The sequence below is a fragment of the Delphinapterus leucas genome, chromosome 20 (genome assembly GCF_059928025.1).
Source record: "Delphinapterus leucas isolate spDelLeu-1000000601 "Yukka" chromosome 20, BTC_Dleu_Yukka2, whole genome shotgun sequence".
Classification (NCBI taxonomy): Eukaryota; Metazoa; Chordata; class Mammalia; order Artiodactyla; family Monodontidae; genus Delphinapterus; species Delphinapterus leucas.
Genome location: NC_143148.1, coordinates 6,227,471 through 6,243,112, shown reverse-complemented (window position 1 = coordinate 6,243,112; position 15,642 = coordinate 6,227,471). Strand labels below are relative to the sequence as shown.

At 51.0% G+C, this 15,642-nt stretch overlaps 1 protein-coding gene across 2 annotated transcripts; it reads right to left on the bottom strand.

Annotated features, from left to right (window-relative positions):
- Window positions 1–5,148: 5,148 nt before the first annotated feature.
- On the bottom strand, window positions 5,149–11,741 carry SIGLEC10 (sialic acid binding Ig like lectin 10). 2 transcript variants are annotated; one of them, XM_022586111.3, is made up of 11 exons: window positions 11,557–11,741; window positions 11,099–11,479; window positions 10,629–10,913; window positions 10,260–10,307; window positions 9,905–10,168; window positions 8,721–8,768; window positions 8,350–8,607; window positions 7,983–8,267; window positions 7,570–7,663; window positions 7,317–7,470; window positions 5,149–5,918 (listed from the first exon to the last, which is right to left on the bottom strand). In XM_022586111.3, exons 1-11 carry the CDS (start codon window positions 11,696–11,698, stop codon window positions 5,652–5,654), a joined length of 2,226 nt encoding a protein of 741 aa, XP_022441819.2. In that variant the 5' UTR covers window positions 11,699–11,741; the 3' UTR covers window positions 5,149–5,651. The 2 variants fall into 2 exon arrangements, with proteins under 2 accessions (XP_022441819.2, XP_089758261.1); XM_089902135.1 differs by lacking the exon at window positions 7,983–8,267 and having other exon boundaries at window positions 11,557–11,740.
- Window positions 11,742–15,642: the final 3,901 nt, after the last annotated feature.

The following is a 15,642-nucleotide window of genomic DNA, read 5'->3' as shown; positions in this document are numbered from 1 at the left end:
CTACAATAAGTGTCAACCAATGAGAGTTTCTTATTGTTATTGCTGGTGGTCGTGGTAGAATTTTATTGAGAAGCAATAGTCATTCTCATATCTATTTATTTAAGAAATATTATTCAGTGCCTGCTATATGCTACGCTCCAGGTTGGGGGCCGGGGATTTAGCCCGGGACAAAATACATGCACGCTAATGAACCTTTACATGTTGGGAGAGAAACACACAAGACACGGTACAGTTCCTATATGCAGGGCTGTGAAGGTGTAAAGACAGGACAAGTGATATAGAGGCACAGGGGGCAGAGGGTTATTTTATTTTTTATTTTTTGGCCACGCCACCGGGCATGTGGGATCTTAGTTCCCCGACCAGGGATGGAACCTGCGTTCCCCTGCAGTGGAAGCTCAGAGTCTTAACCACTGGACTTCCAGGGGAGTCCCCCATGGGCTTATTTTAGATAAGATGGTTAGAGATGGATACTGTGGGATGGAGCCAGCTGACCTGGGAGTTGATTATTCCCAGCGGAGGGACAAGCAGGTGCAAAGGTCCCTCAGGGTGAAACAAACATAGTGTTTGAGGGACTGGGAAGCAATAAGCTAGGAGGAGAGGGACACGTCTATTTTTAAAATATATATATATATTTAAAATTTTGGAATACCTTCATATTTACAGAAAAGTTACGAAGATAGCTTTGTAACTCACCCCGATTCCCCTCTTGCTATCTTCTTACATTATCGTGGAACATTTGTCACAACTAAGAAACCAACATGACTCTTAAGACTCTTCACTAAACTCCAAACTTGATTTGGATTTTGCCAGTTTTTACCCGAATGTCCTCTTTTTTCTGTTCCAGAATCCAAGGCAGGATCCCACTGAGTCATCACATCCCCTCAGTCGCCTCTGTTCTGTAGCAGTCTCTCAGTCTTTCCTTGTTTTTCACAACTTTGACAGCTTTGAGGACTACTGGTCAGTTTCTTCTTTTTAACAAACTAGAGGTCTATTTTAATGAATAATTCCAATTTATTTAGTCTTCATTTCACAGAGGTTCAAACTGTGCCTCAGAGAGGCTAAGTAAGTTACTCAAGGTCACGGAGCTCGTCAGTAGCACAACTGGGATTTGAACCCTGACTGTGCTTAATGGAGACACAAGTAGGAGCCAGACTGTATAGTACCTTCTAGGCTGACTTTGGAATTTTTTTTTTTTTTTAATTCTGGAACATTGAGATGACTTTGAACATTTGTAAGCAGAAGTGTGACATAATTTATGTTTTAAGAAGAGCACTGTGCCTGCGGTTTGGAGAGTGGATTGTGGTGGAACGCAAGAGTGGAAGCAGGAAGCCTAGGGAGAACGCTGCCATCCTCCAGGCATGGGTGGTGACGGCTCCAAGGAGGTTGGGGGTAGTGGGGATGGGAAGATGTGAATAGATTTAAGATGTGTTTTGGAGGGAGAGCCATCGGGATTTGCTGCAGGGCTGCTGGACACGAGTAATGGGGAATCAAGGATGATGCAAAGTTCTCAACCTGAGCGGCGCCTTTGAATATGAATTTTTTTACAAGAAGTTCACAACATCTCACTTTAAGGATGAGAAATCCGAGACTAGCTTTCGAGTTCTGTGCTGGATGATACTGGTGACGCCGAGATGACGCAGAACCGGTACCTGCTCTCGAAGGGCTCAGTCCTGAGAGGTGGGGGACAGACACAGAGATGGACAATAACATTCTGGGGTGATGGGAGCCGGGACACAGGGAGGAACAGGACAGTGAGAGCCGGAAGCGGATTAAACATTGCCTGGAGGCAAGGGGGAGGGGGAGATCGGGGTCCAGGAAAACATTGTTGCTCGCTTGCAAGGCGTGGGGGAGAAGGTCGGAGAGGTTTTTGGGTTTTTTGGTGTTTTGTTTTGTTTTGTTTTAGAGGAGGTGGCCTTTGGGCTAGGTCTAGGGTGAATGGATATTTGATGTAGAAGAAACGGCGCGAGCAAAGGCTAGGTGGTTAGAATCTAAAGATTTTTACCAAGAAGGCTGGTTTTCCTTTCCTGGCGACTATGATTAGCATGCAGGTCTCATCCATCCGGTTAGGAAGCTTATGTCAAACAGGGCTCCGAAATAAGGGTTCGAATCCTCGTTCCGCTTCTTACTAGCTCTTGACCTAAAGTAAGCTAAGTCTCTGGGTTTTTGCGACATAAAACTCAATTCCAGCGTAACGGCACTGCTTCGTGTTTTGTTCTGTTACTGTTCCTCCGGTTTCTGCCGTCAGGGTCCGACCTCGCCACTTACCATGTACCTGGCCCTTTAAGGCCCTCCTCCCGGACCTGGGAGAACGGAGGCGTGTTCTTGTGCCTCTAAGAAAATGTCCTTTACCCAGCTTTCAAAATTGACAGGCAAGTTCTGAAAAGTAACCAATCAATTCCTGAGTCGGGAGGGAACGAAGGTTCCGATTTGTTGGGGAACGCCTGCAGCAATAGGTTTGAGCTCCTCCCACTCCTTGTTACGTGAAACAGCGCGAGACGTAATCCTCAGCTCTGATTGGCGGGTATGATCACGTTGCTTCCGCGTCTCCTCTGTCCGTCAAATCCGGGGGAGGCGGGGCTAGCACCCTCGCGTTTTGATTGGCTACGTTTCTGAGCGCGTCTGAGCGTTTGAGCGTGAGAAGCCCGTGCACCGCAAAGAAGAGTAGTCCCCGCTCGCCGCAACTAGAGAAAGCCCACGCACAGCAAAGAAGACCCAATCAGCCAAAAATAAATAAATTTAAAAAAAGTTACTGACCCCTGGTCAAACCTGTTGTCCTAACAACATAACCTTGCAATTTCCCAGGTCAAACAAATTTTGAAGGGTCGTTTGGCAGGATTTGGGGGCAGAGAGAGGGAAACGGAGGCCCCTCCAGCATTCTGCCCCCTCTAAGTTTATTAAAACGAATTCAGGACCTGCAGTGGTCATCCCTTTTAGGACCTGTCTGAGCTTGAATGTCACTTCTGCTATTTTGTTGTGTGAACCTGTCCCTCTTGAAGCCCCTATAAAATGAGGCAGTTGTACAAACTACCATGTATAAAATAAATAAGCTATAAGGATATGTTTTACAACACAGGGAATAAAGCCAATATTTTATAATAACTGTAAACGGAGTATAACCTTTAAAATCTGTGAATCACTATGTTTACACCTGAAACAATATTGTACATCAACTACGCCTCAATTTTTTAAAAAAACTTTTAAAAAAATGAGGCCGTTGCATTGGTTGATCCTACTCCATGGGTAATTCAATTACTCTGCGTATACTGGCTTCTGGTGGCCAACTTCAGTGCTTGCAGCTAGTTCAGTTTTTTATTTTATTCAGTACACAGAGGCACTGGCACAGTTAGGAGGCAAAACATGTCAGCGTGGGCCTCCTTACCATATCATCATATGCAGTAACTACCAAATCCGGGCTCCGGGGGTGACTATGGAGGAAAAACAGAGAGCACCTAGGACACAGTGAGCACAGCGCTCTTTTTTGCTACCTTCTTCTCCAAAGCTATTTGCATCCCACCTGCAGACTGGAGCTCCATGGCTCAGCCAACTGGGCTAGTCACTTAATACCTTACACAAGCCGAGAAAATTTAAAACACTATAGTTGCCATTAAACAAATGTAAGATGATAACTTTCTCTATTCTTCCGAATCAAAGAAGGGCACCCACCATACATAACTCATCGTACTTGATACTCAGATCATCGTACTTAAAGTCTGGGTAACAGTTCACAGTTTATAAAGTCCCTTCATCTGTGTTCTTTTTCTTAAAAAACATGTTTTTATTGAAGTATAGTTGATGTACAATATTACATAAATTACAGGTGTACAATAGAGTGATACACAATTAAAAAGTTTTTAAGGTTATGTTCCACTTATAGTTATTGTAAAATGTTGGCTATATTCCCTGTGTTGTACAATATGTACTTGTAGCTTATTTTATACCTAAGAGTTTGTACCTCTTAATCCCCTACCCCTATACTGCCCCACCCCCCTCATCTGTACTCTCTTATTCAATCATTATAACAAACCTTCCAAGTAAGGGTGTTACCTTCATTTTAATACATGGGGAAATCGAGGCTCAGAGAGAGAAAGTCACTTGCCTACACTTATTCTGATTAGTTAGTAGAAGAATCTGGACACAAGTGCAAGTCGTTTGTCCTTTCCATATACTGCACCTGCCACCCCTCTTTATCAGGTCCCCTCTGCTCAACAAGCCACCAAGAGGGCAATATAAGGTCATGACCAAGAGCCTGGGCTCTGGAATCAAATCTTACTAATCCTGTGGCTTTGGATGTGTCTGTAACCTTTTCGTGACTCAGTTTGCCCAACTGTATAATAGAGATAATATCTGTATAAAGGAACCCTTGGAAAATTCCAACTCAAAATCTTTTTCTTTCTTTTCGTTCCCTCTTTATCTAATTGCATTTATCCTTCTAAGGAGTAAAGACATCCCCTCCACCCCCACTCCCCCACCATGGTCTTAGAAAGGAAAAGAAAGATCAACAGAGGCCAGCTTCATGGACACAGCCTGACCACTACTTCCTGCTGAGATGAGGTGACCAGCTAGCCTCTCTTTATATCTGAGATGATTGACCATCCTCACATTCTGCCCTGAGTTTTGAGTCCTTTTCACTCAAAAACGCCACTTCAGGAGGGATTATGAAAAAGCGGGGAGAGCAGCGGTTTTGGAGTCAGCCATGGGTGGGACCCCTGATATTGCCGATTTCTCCTGTGTGTCTTTAGATAAGTTAGTTCACCTCTCTGAGTCTCAGATATCTTCCCAATGGAGATACTCTTAAATCTTACACCACAGTTGGCTCACAATGTGATACATAGCAGGTATTCAAAAATATTAATTTCCTCCCTCTTACTATTAAACTGCCACTCAAGTCTCCTCGCCCTACAAGTCCTCACCCTAGAAACCTTCCATCTAGTCACAGAGCTAGTCAGTGTCACCTTGGCTACTCTTGAACTCTCTCTGGACCTCCGCTTCTGTTAGCTCTTCTGTACAAATAAGTGGGTGAGTTTACATTACATGAAAATTCCACAAACTTTTCCTAACCCGAAGGCTAGCTATCTTAGGCTTAGCAGGGCAACGGCTCCACTCTGCCTGAAATCAGCCATAGGTGATACAGAAAAAAATGGGCATGGCTGCATTCCAATAAAGTTTTATTCGTGGACACTGAAATTTGAATCTCAAGTCATTTCCATGCAACATAAAGCAACCTTCTTTTGATTTTCCCCTTAACCATTTAAAATGTAAAACACACTCTGGGCTCACAGGCGGCAGCAAACTAGGCAGCCGCCCAGACTTGACCTGTGAAGTTGGCAAAGATGAGCGCCTGATCACCTTTAAAGGTCCTCCCACCGCTGAGAAACAGACTGTGAGTATTCAGCCAGGGTGGTGCCTAGGTGTGTCAGAGGAAAAGCTTTACCTTGTTTAGAACAGTGTATTTGGAGAAGGCCGCTCTAGAGACATTCATCAGGCTGTTCCAAAATGCTAGGATCTGGGATGGGATCATCCCATCCTTGGACGATGAAATGAGAGAGGGAGACAGAAAGACAGACAGGCTATACACTCTGTTCTCCTCTTCCCAATTGTTCTGCCTTTCTCCCCGGCCTGGATCCAAGTCCTCCAACCCAGCAGACAGACGCTCAGTGGAACTGGGTTTCAGCATACTCTGGGTGAGTATCCTTGGGCCTCTGGGTGTTCCATGGTCTGAGGCCTGGGAAGTTGAGGACAGCATAATGGGTCTCCCCCTGGTTGTTCTCTGATTCTGGGGCTTGAGTGGATGATTTGGGTCCTGGACAATTGTGGGAAACGAGATAGAGCTCCTTCTGGTTCTTTCTGGGTTCCGGGGGGTGAGCATCTGGAACAGTGGCCCAGGAAGGACTGCTTGGTTTGGTTTTCTGTTTCTGAGCCTAAGGGAAAAATGACCATCCTTCATTCATTCATTCAACAAACACTCGAGCCCCTACCACGTGCTAGGCACCGAGTGAGGAACTGGGGTTACATCAGGCAGTAAAACAAAGACCCTGCCTTCGCTGAGCTCGCCTTCCATCTCGCGACAGGAACAAACAATAAAGACAAGTCTGTGGTTAAGCCTCCCAGCCTGTGGTCCTCTGCTATGGCCGCCCTAGCAAACTAATGCAGATACATTGGTGTAACCATCACCACAAGACACCGAACTGCTCCATCGTCACAAACGTCTCCCTCCTGCTGTCCTTCTCATCATTCTCCCGCCCCGAACCCCTCGCAACTACTAACCTGTCCTCTGTCTCTACAATCTTATCATTTGAGAGTGTTATATACACGGAATCCTGTGTATGTGACCATCTGAAATTGGCATTTTTCACTTTTTTTTTTCCTTCGTCCCTAAGCTCTATCCAACCGAGGGGGGAGAAGTGGTTTGGATGGATTTGGGAGGAGATTTGCAGATGGATTGATTGTGGGGGCGATAAAAAGAGAGGAGTAAGAAATGACTTAAAGTCTTTAGGCTTGAGCAGCTGGGCAAATGTGGTGCTATTTGCTGAGATGCAGAGGATGGAGGAGAAGGGTTTTAAGTGGTGCTTAGTCATGAGTTTGGTTTTGGACAGGCTAAGTTTGAGATGCCTATTAGACATCCACGTGGAGATGCTGCCTAGATAGTTGGCTATGAGTCTAGAGTTCAGGGATGAGTCTGGGAGATGTAAGTTTTGGAATCATCCACATATAGATGTTCTCTCCTGAAAAGATCCAGCATTTACCCAACACTTACTAGGTGCCTGGTACTGTTCTAAATGCTTTACAAGTAGAAAATGAGCATATTGAATACCCAGGGTGAGCCTACGTGGTCGGCACTACTATTATCCCCATTTTACAGTTAAAGAAATCGAGGCACAGAAAAGTTAAGTGGCTCATCCCAGAACACACAGTGAAGAAAGCGGACAGGAACCCAAGCAGGCTGGCTTCAGAGCCCTACCCTTAATCATCACGAGGACATACCGTCTCTCAGTGATATTAATCATTGGTGACATCATTAATTTTACTTAGTAATGTTCTTGGTAATAGTAATAATGGAATAGCTGCTACCTATTAGGCAATAACATGTGTTGTGATCCTCAAACCGACTCTCAAGGAGGAAGCAATAGAGGCTCAGTGGAGGGAGGGATTTGGTCAAGGTCTCATAGAGGTTAAGTGCCAGAATCAGGATTTGAATCCAGCACCCGGGCCTTCTCCACTGCGATGTCTCTCGGGCAAAGGGTGAGGGCGGGGCTGGGGAGGAGGGTATACAGGAGTCAGAGAAGGGGAAGAAGAGACAGCTGGTTGGGACCACTCACCAGGGGGCCAGTTTTAGGGACCACGTTGATGTAATCCAGGAGCGTGCTCCTCCGTGAGACCCTGGACCTCGGAGTCTCTCCCGGGGCCGGGGCCGGGGCCGGGGCCGGGGCCGGAACCTCTGCTTGGGTCCACTTCTTCCTCAGAGCCCTCACGCTGAGGGAACACCCCGCCTTGGTGTGCGCCCTGGCCCCGCCCCCCTCTCCACGGGTCCCAGATCCCACGCTCCCTCCATCGCTGGTCCTGCTAACTCACACGATCAGGATGAAGCAGAGGAAAAGGAGGGTCATGAGGCCAATTCCTAGAAATATTCCGCTGGAAAACGCTTTGGAGGCGAATCCCTTCTCATCTGCACGAGGAAACGGTCAGCCATCTCTGAGCCCTTCCCATCCCCGTGGGTCCTCACGTCCACCCGCCACTAGGCGCTCAGGCTTCCGGAGCCTAGTGGTTTTTCCAGAGGTTTTTACCTAGAGCCCCTTCCCATCGACTTCTTGGAAACCGCTACACCCCAGGCCCAAGCGTCAGGCTCTCCGGTTTAATTTCCCCCTCCGCATCCCCAGCCACAGGCGCCCCCGTGTCCCCGCTCCCCAGCTCCTGACCCAACCACAGGACCCTGTCGCTGTCGCTCTCAGCCCCCGCCTCCAGGGGGCGTCCAGTTGGCCCCTGACCTGGCAGCAGCAGGACAGTGGCGCTCTGGGCCCCGTGGACGTTCTGGGCCTCGCAGCTGAGTCTGAGGCCAGAGCTGAGCCCCTCGCGGAGGCTCAGGGAGCTGTTGACCCAGGGCCCAGCCGAGCTGGAGGTGACCTTGAAGGAGGCGTTGCTGAAACTCCCCTCCAGCAGCCCCTCCCCCAGCCGCCAGCGCAGGGAGGGGGCCGGCTGGGCTCGGGAGGAACAGTCGCAGTGCAGACCCTCCTCCTCCTGGGAGCAGGAGGGTCCCAGCAGCTGCGGGGGGTCTGTACAGAGGGAGGAGAGTCAGCGGTGCCTCTCCCCTCACGTGGGCCCAGGTGTCCTGCCCCCAGGGGTCCCCACACTCACAGACCACCGAGAGGCTCAGAGACGTATTCTGGGAGCCCAGAGGGTTCTGAGCTCGGCAGGTGAATTCTCCTTCATGCTCTGTTTGTATCTGAGGCAGCTCCAGGACCCCAGGATCTGAGGGCTGGGAGGGGCTCAGAGTCTGCCCCCCTCGGGCCCAGCTCAGCCGGGCTGGGGGGTTGCTGTGAGCGACACAGAGCAGACGCAGGCTTTGGCCTTCCAGGACCGGAAGAGATGTGCCATTTCTGAAGTTTTCCAGGACTAGAGAGGGAACAGCCAGGATGGATGAACAGCTGAGGGCACAAGGACCCTCTTCCTGCTGACATTCCAGACGTCTGGGCTCCCAGTTTGGTTCCTCTGATCCCCTTTCCTACCTGTCCTATTTCCTTGGGAGACCATCACTTTCACGTTCTCTGGGGCATCTGAAACAGAGACAGGGTACTTGACTCTAAACAAGCCAGGGGTTTCCTTCTGGGCAAAGTGAACGTCCCTAGGGGTGAAGGGCTGGGAGGCGGAGGGGGGTTGAATCACCCACTGAGTGATTCTCAGATGAATGACCCAAGGGAATAGACTGGTAAGAAGGGCAGGTCCCTAAGATATTGTGATTTATAACAGAAATAGGTATTTGATCTTTGTTCCTATTCCTGGCACAGAGCTTCTAAAACTCTTGGATTTCCTGAATGCTAGGTAAGCGTGATAAATGTGCCTTGTTATTTATAACAAACCCCTTTCCACCACTCCTGAGTTTATGTTAATGAAGTCACTTTTAGAAGCGCCCAAGGATGAGGGCTTGTTGCCAGGGGAACCAACCACGGATTAGAGGGTTAGAACTTTCAGTCCCACCCCCCTGACCTCTGAGGAAGGGAAAGGGGACTGGAGATTGAGTTCAATCACCAATGGCCAATGATTTAATCAATCGTGCCTATGTAATGAGGACTCCATAACACGCCCCCCCCCCAAATGGGGTTGGGAGAGCTTCCAGGTTGGTGAACACTTGGAGATTTGGGGAGAGTTGTGCCCAGGAAGAGGGCATGGAAGTTAGATGCTCCTTCCCCATACCTCGCCCTATGCATCGCTCCCATCTGGCTGTTCCTGAGTTATATTCTTTTATAATAAACCGGTCATCTAGTGAGTAAAATATTTCTGTGAGCAGCTCTAGCAAATTAATTGAACCCAAGGAGGAGGTCATGGAAACCTCCAATCTATCGTTGGCCGGTCAGAAGCACAGGTGACAACCTGGACTTGTGATTGGTGGCTGAAGCGGGGGCGGGGCCACTTTCCAGAAACTGATCCCTCAACCTGTGGGATCTGACGCTGTCTCCGGGTAGATAGCGTCAGAATTGAGTTGAATTGTAGCACATGCCACTGATGCTGGAGAATTGCTCGGTGGCGTGGGGAAATCCCCCGCCCCCGCGCCCACCGCAGTCGGAGCTGGAAGCAGAATCCCTAGCCCCATAGGCCTGGGGTTCCGGGTCACCTTAGAGCTCTGGGGCCCTGCCCTCAGCCCCTTCCCTCCTCCCCGCCCCCCCCGAACCAGGCCCCTGCTGATCACACTCACAGTGCACGGAGAGTTCCAGGCTGCGGCTCCGGGAGCCGAGCCCGTTCTCAGCTCGGCAGGTGTAGCGACCCGCATCCTCAGCCTTCACCCGGGACAGCACCAGCTCCAGGGTTCTGGAGCCCGAGGGGTGGGACCAAGAGAGGATTCTGTCCTGCAGGGCCCAGCTCAGTGTGGCAAGCGGCACGCTGTCAGCTGTACAGAGTAGCCGCAGGAACTGGCCTTTCTGGACTTCCAGATGGGGGCTGTTTCCCTGCGGCTCCAGGGCTGCAGAGAGAGAGAGAGCGCGCAAGAGAAGGACTGCAAGGGGGAACACCACTCCCCCGCCCTCCTGACACCCCCAAGTGGCCCTCAGTACCTGATACATCGGTCTGGGAAATGCTGATCACCAGGTCTTTGGGGGCATCTGTAACAGGATTGGGAGCTGGCTTTGGGGAGGAATGAGAGATTTCCCACCGCCAGAGAGAACCCCCTCGGGGAGAAGAAAGTGTGACTTTCCTCCGGGAAGACAAGTGACAAATGAGTGCCAAAGATGCGCTTACGGACACAGGTCCAGATGGCATCCCCATTCCCCCTCCCTGGGCCGAGGCAAGCGTCGCTAGACTCCACGCCTTCCTACCCACGAATCCGCAGAGAGCTGACCATCATTGCCCGGCTGCCCCTCTCCACCTCCGCATCCCCCGTGCCTGTTTGCGCACCCTGATGTCCTTCCCGCCACCAAACTCACAGGCCACGCTCAGTAGGACGCTGTTCTCTGTGCTCAGTCCCTTTCTGGAGACGTCCACTCGACAGGTGAGCTTAGTGCCGTGGTCCTGGGGTCTGGGTGTGAAGGTGAGGGCTGAGAGGTAGGAAGTTCTTGGTCTGGCCTCGTGGGAGGAGACGGTGGCCCCCCTCCAGGAGAGAGTAGGGGCTGGACATTCCTCAAAGGTCCAGTGAAACATACAGATGAGCGTCACCTGGTGCCCAGGCTTCAGAGTCTCTGGGACGTAGATCTCTGGCTTCTGAGTCAGGGCTGGGATGGAGGGAGAGAGGGTGGGATGCTAGACCCTGATGGGGGTACTGCCGGGGGTCCCCCATTGTCCGTTCCCCATAGCCCCTCCCCAGTATGAGAACGGGGGAGGGGGGAGGGGGGAGGGGGAGGGGGGGTCCCACCCCGGGGGGGGTCCCACCCCATTCCAGCTCTAGCCAGTTGCGTACCTGTCACCTCCAGACGGAACTTGTATTCCACGAAATTATATCGCACGTAATGGCCTCTCTCCAACCGAAAGAAGTACAATGCACTGTCCTCCATGTGTACATCTCTGATGAGCAAAGAGCAATTCTGTCTGGGATCGCCAAGGAGCTGGAATCGGCCTCGGGTGTGTGTTTGCACGTCTCGATCCGGCTTGTTTGTGGCCACTGGCAGACCACTGTCTGTGGCGGTCGGGTCTTTGAACCAGAAGCCGTAAGCTGGGGTGGAGGAAACCCAACCTTTTACGGGATAGGAGACGGAGCAGGGCACGACCACGCACAGGCCTTCCTGCACCCTCACCAACTCCTGCACCTGCAGCTGGAAAGCTGGATTCTGAGCCCATGACCCTATGGGGAGACAGAGAGAGGCTCAGGCTGCACCCCCAGTCCCGGGCCCCTCCTGGTCCCCCACCTCGTTCACTCACCGGCCCACAGCACGGCTAAGAGCAGTGGCAAGAGCATCTCAGGCACTTGGACCTGCCCTGGGACACGCTCATTCCCCAGACACTGTGACTTGCACTGGGTGAGGGTAGAAGGCGGAAGCTGAGCCCTGGTGGGTTGATGCATGAAATGAACTTCTGATGCTGAGACCCACACGACTCATTTTCCTTTTCTGGACTCTCCCCACCCCCATGTCACCCACTTGAACTCACTCTTTCCCGGGGGGCTCGCCTGGCGTTTGGGCTCCCTGAGCTGGTCACCTTCCCGCGTCACCTCTGGGGGAGGGACTGCAGGACATGTGTCTAGACTTGGGGCCTGGCTTTGGGTGGGTGGAGGCCGGGGACTCTCCCGCTGGACCCTGAGCCGTTAGGGAAGCAGAAGTGAAAGTCCCCAGTAAGCCCTTCTTACAGGGGCCTCTGGTGATGGTGATGGGTGCTGGGCAGGGTGGATTTCTGGGGCAGAGGGTGGGAGTGGGAGTGCAGGGTTAGTCTTGCCAGATAAAAGTCAGGATGCCCGGTTAAAACTGGCTTTCAGACGAAAAATGAACTGTTTTAGTATAAGTATGTCCCAGAGATTGCATGTGATATACTTCTACTAAAATCATTCGTTGTTGAGATCTGAAATTCAACTTTAACTGGGCACTTTGCATTTTTATTGGCTAAATCTGGCAACCGTAGGCTGGTCTCAGTCCCTCTACCCCTTCACCCTCCCTGATGGGCTCACTGACACCTGGTCCCCCAGGAGCACCCACCCCAAGGTCTTCGTCTGCTTCCCAGTCTCCCCTTCTGTCACACAGTTGGACGACACACATTTGTAACACCTGCTGTGATAAGAACACAGACACCCAGGGGCGATGCTGATGGTGGGAGACTTAGGCAATGTAAGGGGCGTGGGATTGGTGGAGTGAGTCAGGTAAACTCCCCCAGATGTGGACTGTCGTTCCCCTCACCTTGAAATGACTCTGTTTTGGTCACGTGGAGACACTGTGTTTGCCTGTATGACCTCCATGCTCTGGAAGCTTGTGTGTGGCAGGTGTCACGCTGTATATGGCGGAGGCGGACACACATAGGTAAATGAGACAGTGTCTGACCTCAAGGGAACCCAGCTTGGTTAACGAAGATCCTTAGAAACAGAAGAGCACTGAAGTGTTCATAAATGCCCTGCCCCCCACATGCTGGGACAGATATTCACGCTGGGCCCTGGGGAAAGGGTGGTCACTACTTCCTGGCAAAGTCAAGAGGGGCTTCCCGGAGGAAGTGACACATAAGTATCCCTGTCCTCGAATCCACTCTATTAGTCTTCTCAGGCTGCCATAATAAAAGAGCACAGAATGAGCGGCTTAAACAACAGAAATGTATTTCCTCACAGTTCTGGAGGCTACAAGTTCAAGATCAACGTGTCAGCAGGGTTTGTCCCTTCTGAGGTCTCTTTCCTTGGCTTGGAGATGGCCGTCTTCTCCTCCAGTCTTCACCTGGTCTTCCTTGTGTGTACGTGTGTTCTTCACAAGGACACCAGTCATACTGGACTGGGACTCTGCCCTATGACCTCATTTCAACTGAATTACCTCTTTAAAGACTCTATCTACAAATATACATTCTGAGATACTGGGGGTTAAGACTTCAACATATGAACTTGGGGGCAGAGGGAGTGCAATTCAACCCGTAACATCCACCCTCCTATTCACTGTGCTCCCGGGGCCCCACTGCCCAACCTAGGCTTTCCCTGGGGGAAGCAGTTTCCCTTCTCCCAGGGGAGCCCTTGCATGCAGGGACATCACACCCTTCCTTCTGTCAACTTCACAGAGGAAGGGCCTCTCAGAGGGAGGAGTGAGAGGGAGGGAAGGATGCCTGGGTCCTGCTGAGGGCTTGCCCTGAAGGAGCTGAGAACCGAGGTTCCGCACCCCCAAAGCTTAGATCCAGCCTCACCTCTGCCTTGGAGCATCTCCATGCCTCCATGGGGCTAATAGGAGTGGGAACCAGGACAGCGGCAACATCTCAGGCCTTCCGTGGGTTTCTCCACACTATTCCATGCTACTCCATCAGACAGAAAAGGGAGAGAGGACCGTCTGCTACCCTGGGGCTGAAGGATACCAATCCGTGACTCCCCAGCTCCTCCAGGCCAACCCAGAGGTCTCATACGCTCCACCGACGAATGTGGGCCACCCTCAGGGTGAGATATGCCTTCAAAGCTCAGAGCTGACCCCTGAGACGTGGAGGTGACGAGGTCTCCTGTACCAGGCGAGGTCGGTTGGGCAGCTTCGTATCTATAGCCAAGCGGCCAGGGAGAGGTGGAAACAGAGTGGAGCCAGTAACCCCACTTGTGGACCAACCCATCCCCCTTCTGGAGGCAGCTGCCAAAAGGTTCCTGGAGGTGGTCCTGAGACCATCAGCTCCCCTCCTCTGCGTTCCTGGAAACCCTGAGGGTTCGCTCTTCTCTTCACAGGAAAGGTTCTTCAGGTCACAGGAACTGCCCTTTGTTTACTGTCCACCCTGCTCACCCGAGTCCAATCTTGCCTCCATCCCTACATCCCTCAACCTCTTCTTCTCAGGGTCACCAGAGATCTCAAATGGCTAAAACCCATGGGTAACTTCTATTCTCATCTCATTGGATGCCGCCTGCTCAGCAGCATTTGGTGTGCTCAGTCACCCCTTCCTTCTTTTTTCTTTTTATAAATTTATTTGTTTATTTATTTTTTGGCTGCACTGGGTCTTCGCTTGCACACGGGCTTTCTCTAGTTGCGGCGAGCGGGGGCTACCCTTTGTTGTGTTGCATGGGCTTCTCATTGCGGTGGCTTCTTGTTGCAGAGCACAGGCGCTAGGCACGCGGGCTTCAGTAGTTGTGGCATGCGGGCTCAGTAGTTGCGGCGCACAGGCTCACTAGTTGCGGCGCACGGGCTTAGTTGCTCCGCAGCTGTGGGAAGCGGTCAGCCTTGAGAGCAGGCTACGGACATGCCAGGCATGCCGCCGCTGCTCGAAGGGACTGTGCCTACTCGTTCCCCTCCTTGTTCCATTCCACGGGAGATAAATCACCAGGGCCCAGAGATCAGAAAGAATGTAAAATGAGAGAAGCAAAGCTGTCTCCCCCCTGCACGTGCAGGTTATTTTTGATGATTCTGGGTTTATGGGTTTTCTCCCAGGGAAGTTAACCTTGAAGCCGAGACAGTCTGTAGATAATGTAAACCACCATCTGGTAACCTCCCTTTTTCTAGTCTATATAATTTGCAACTGTAGCATAATAAAATTTGCCTTGCAACCATCGGTTGTCTTGGTCCTCTGACCCCATCTGTCGGTGCTACTTCAGTTCCTTACCCCTTCCCTTCTGACCCTGGGCGGTGAAATCCTCTTTCTCCGGCTGGTCCGCGGCACGCGGCATGTGGGATCTTCCCGGACCAGGGCTGGAACCCGTGTCCCCTCCACTGGCAGGCGGATTCTTAACCACTGAGCTACCGGGGAAGCCCCACCCCTTCCTTCTTGAAACACTTCAGTCTGGCTTCCCCTGTCACCTAGAACTGCCATCTCGAAGGTACCTGCCAGAGTCGGGCTGCCCATAGCGTACAGAGGACACCATTACTTCCTTGGTTTTCCTTCTACCTTTCTAGACACTCGTCTTCATCTTTAATGGTTCCGCCTCTGCCCTGGACTCCTAAATCTTAGAAAGCATCAGGATCACTCTCCCTAGATGTCCTATTTCATCCACGACTTTAAAAATGCATGCTACACGTGATATTGTGATTTATAGTAAGTATATACTTTGGTCTTTGCTCATGGTTCCTGGCTCACAGCACCCAAAACCCTTGGAATTTCCTGAGTGATAAGAGCAATGGGAGCATCTTTTGTTCTAATATTGGTCTCTTGTCCTCAGTTCCTGAAAACACTTCAGAGCCAGAAATGAGTGTCTTGCTATTCATAACAAACCCCTTTCCACCACACCTGAGTTTTTGTTAATGAGGTGACTTTTGGAAAGCACACAAGGATGGGGGCTAGTTGCCAGGGGAATGAGCCATGTGATTAGAAGGTAGGAAATTTCAGTCCAATCCCTGACCTCCCAGAAGGGGTGAGGGGCTAGAGGCT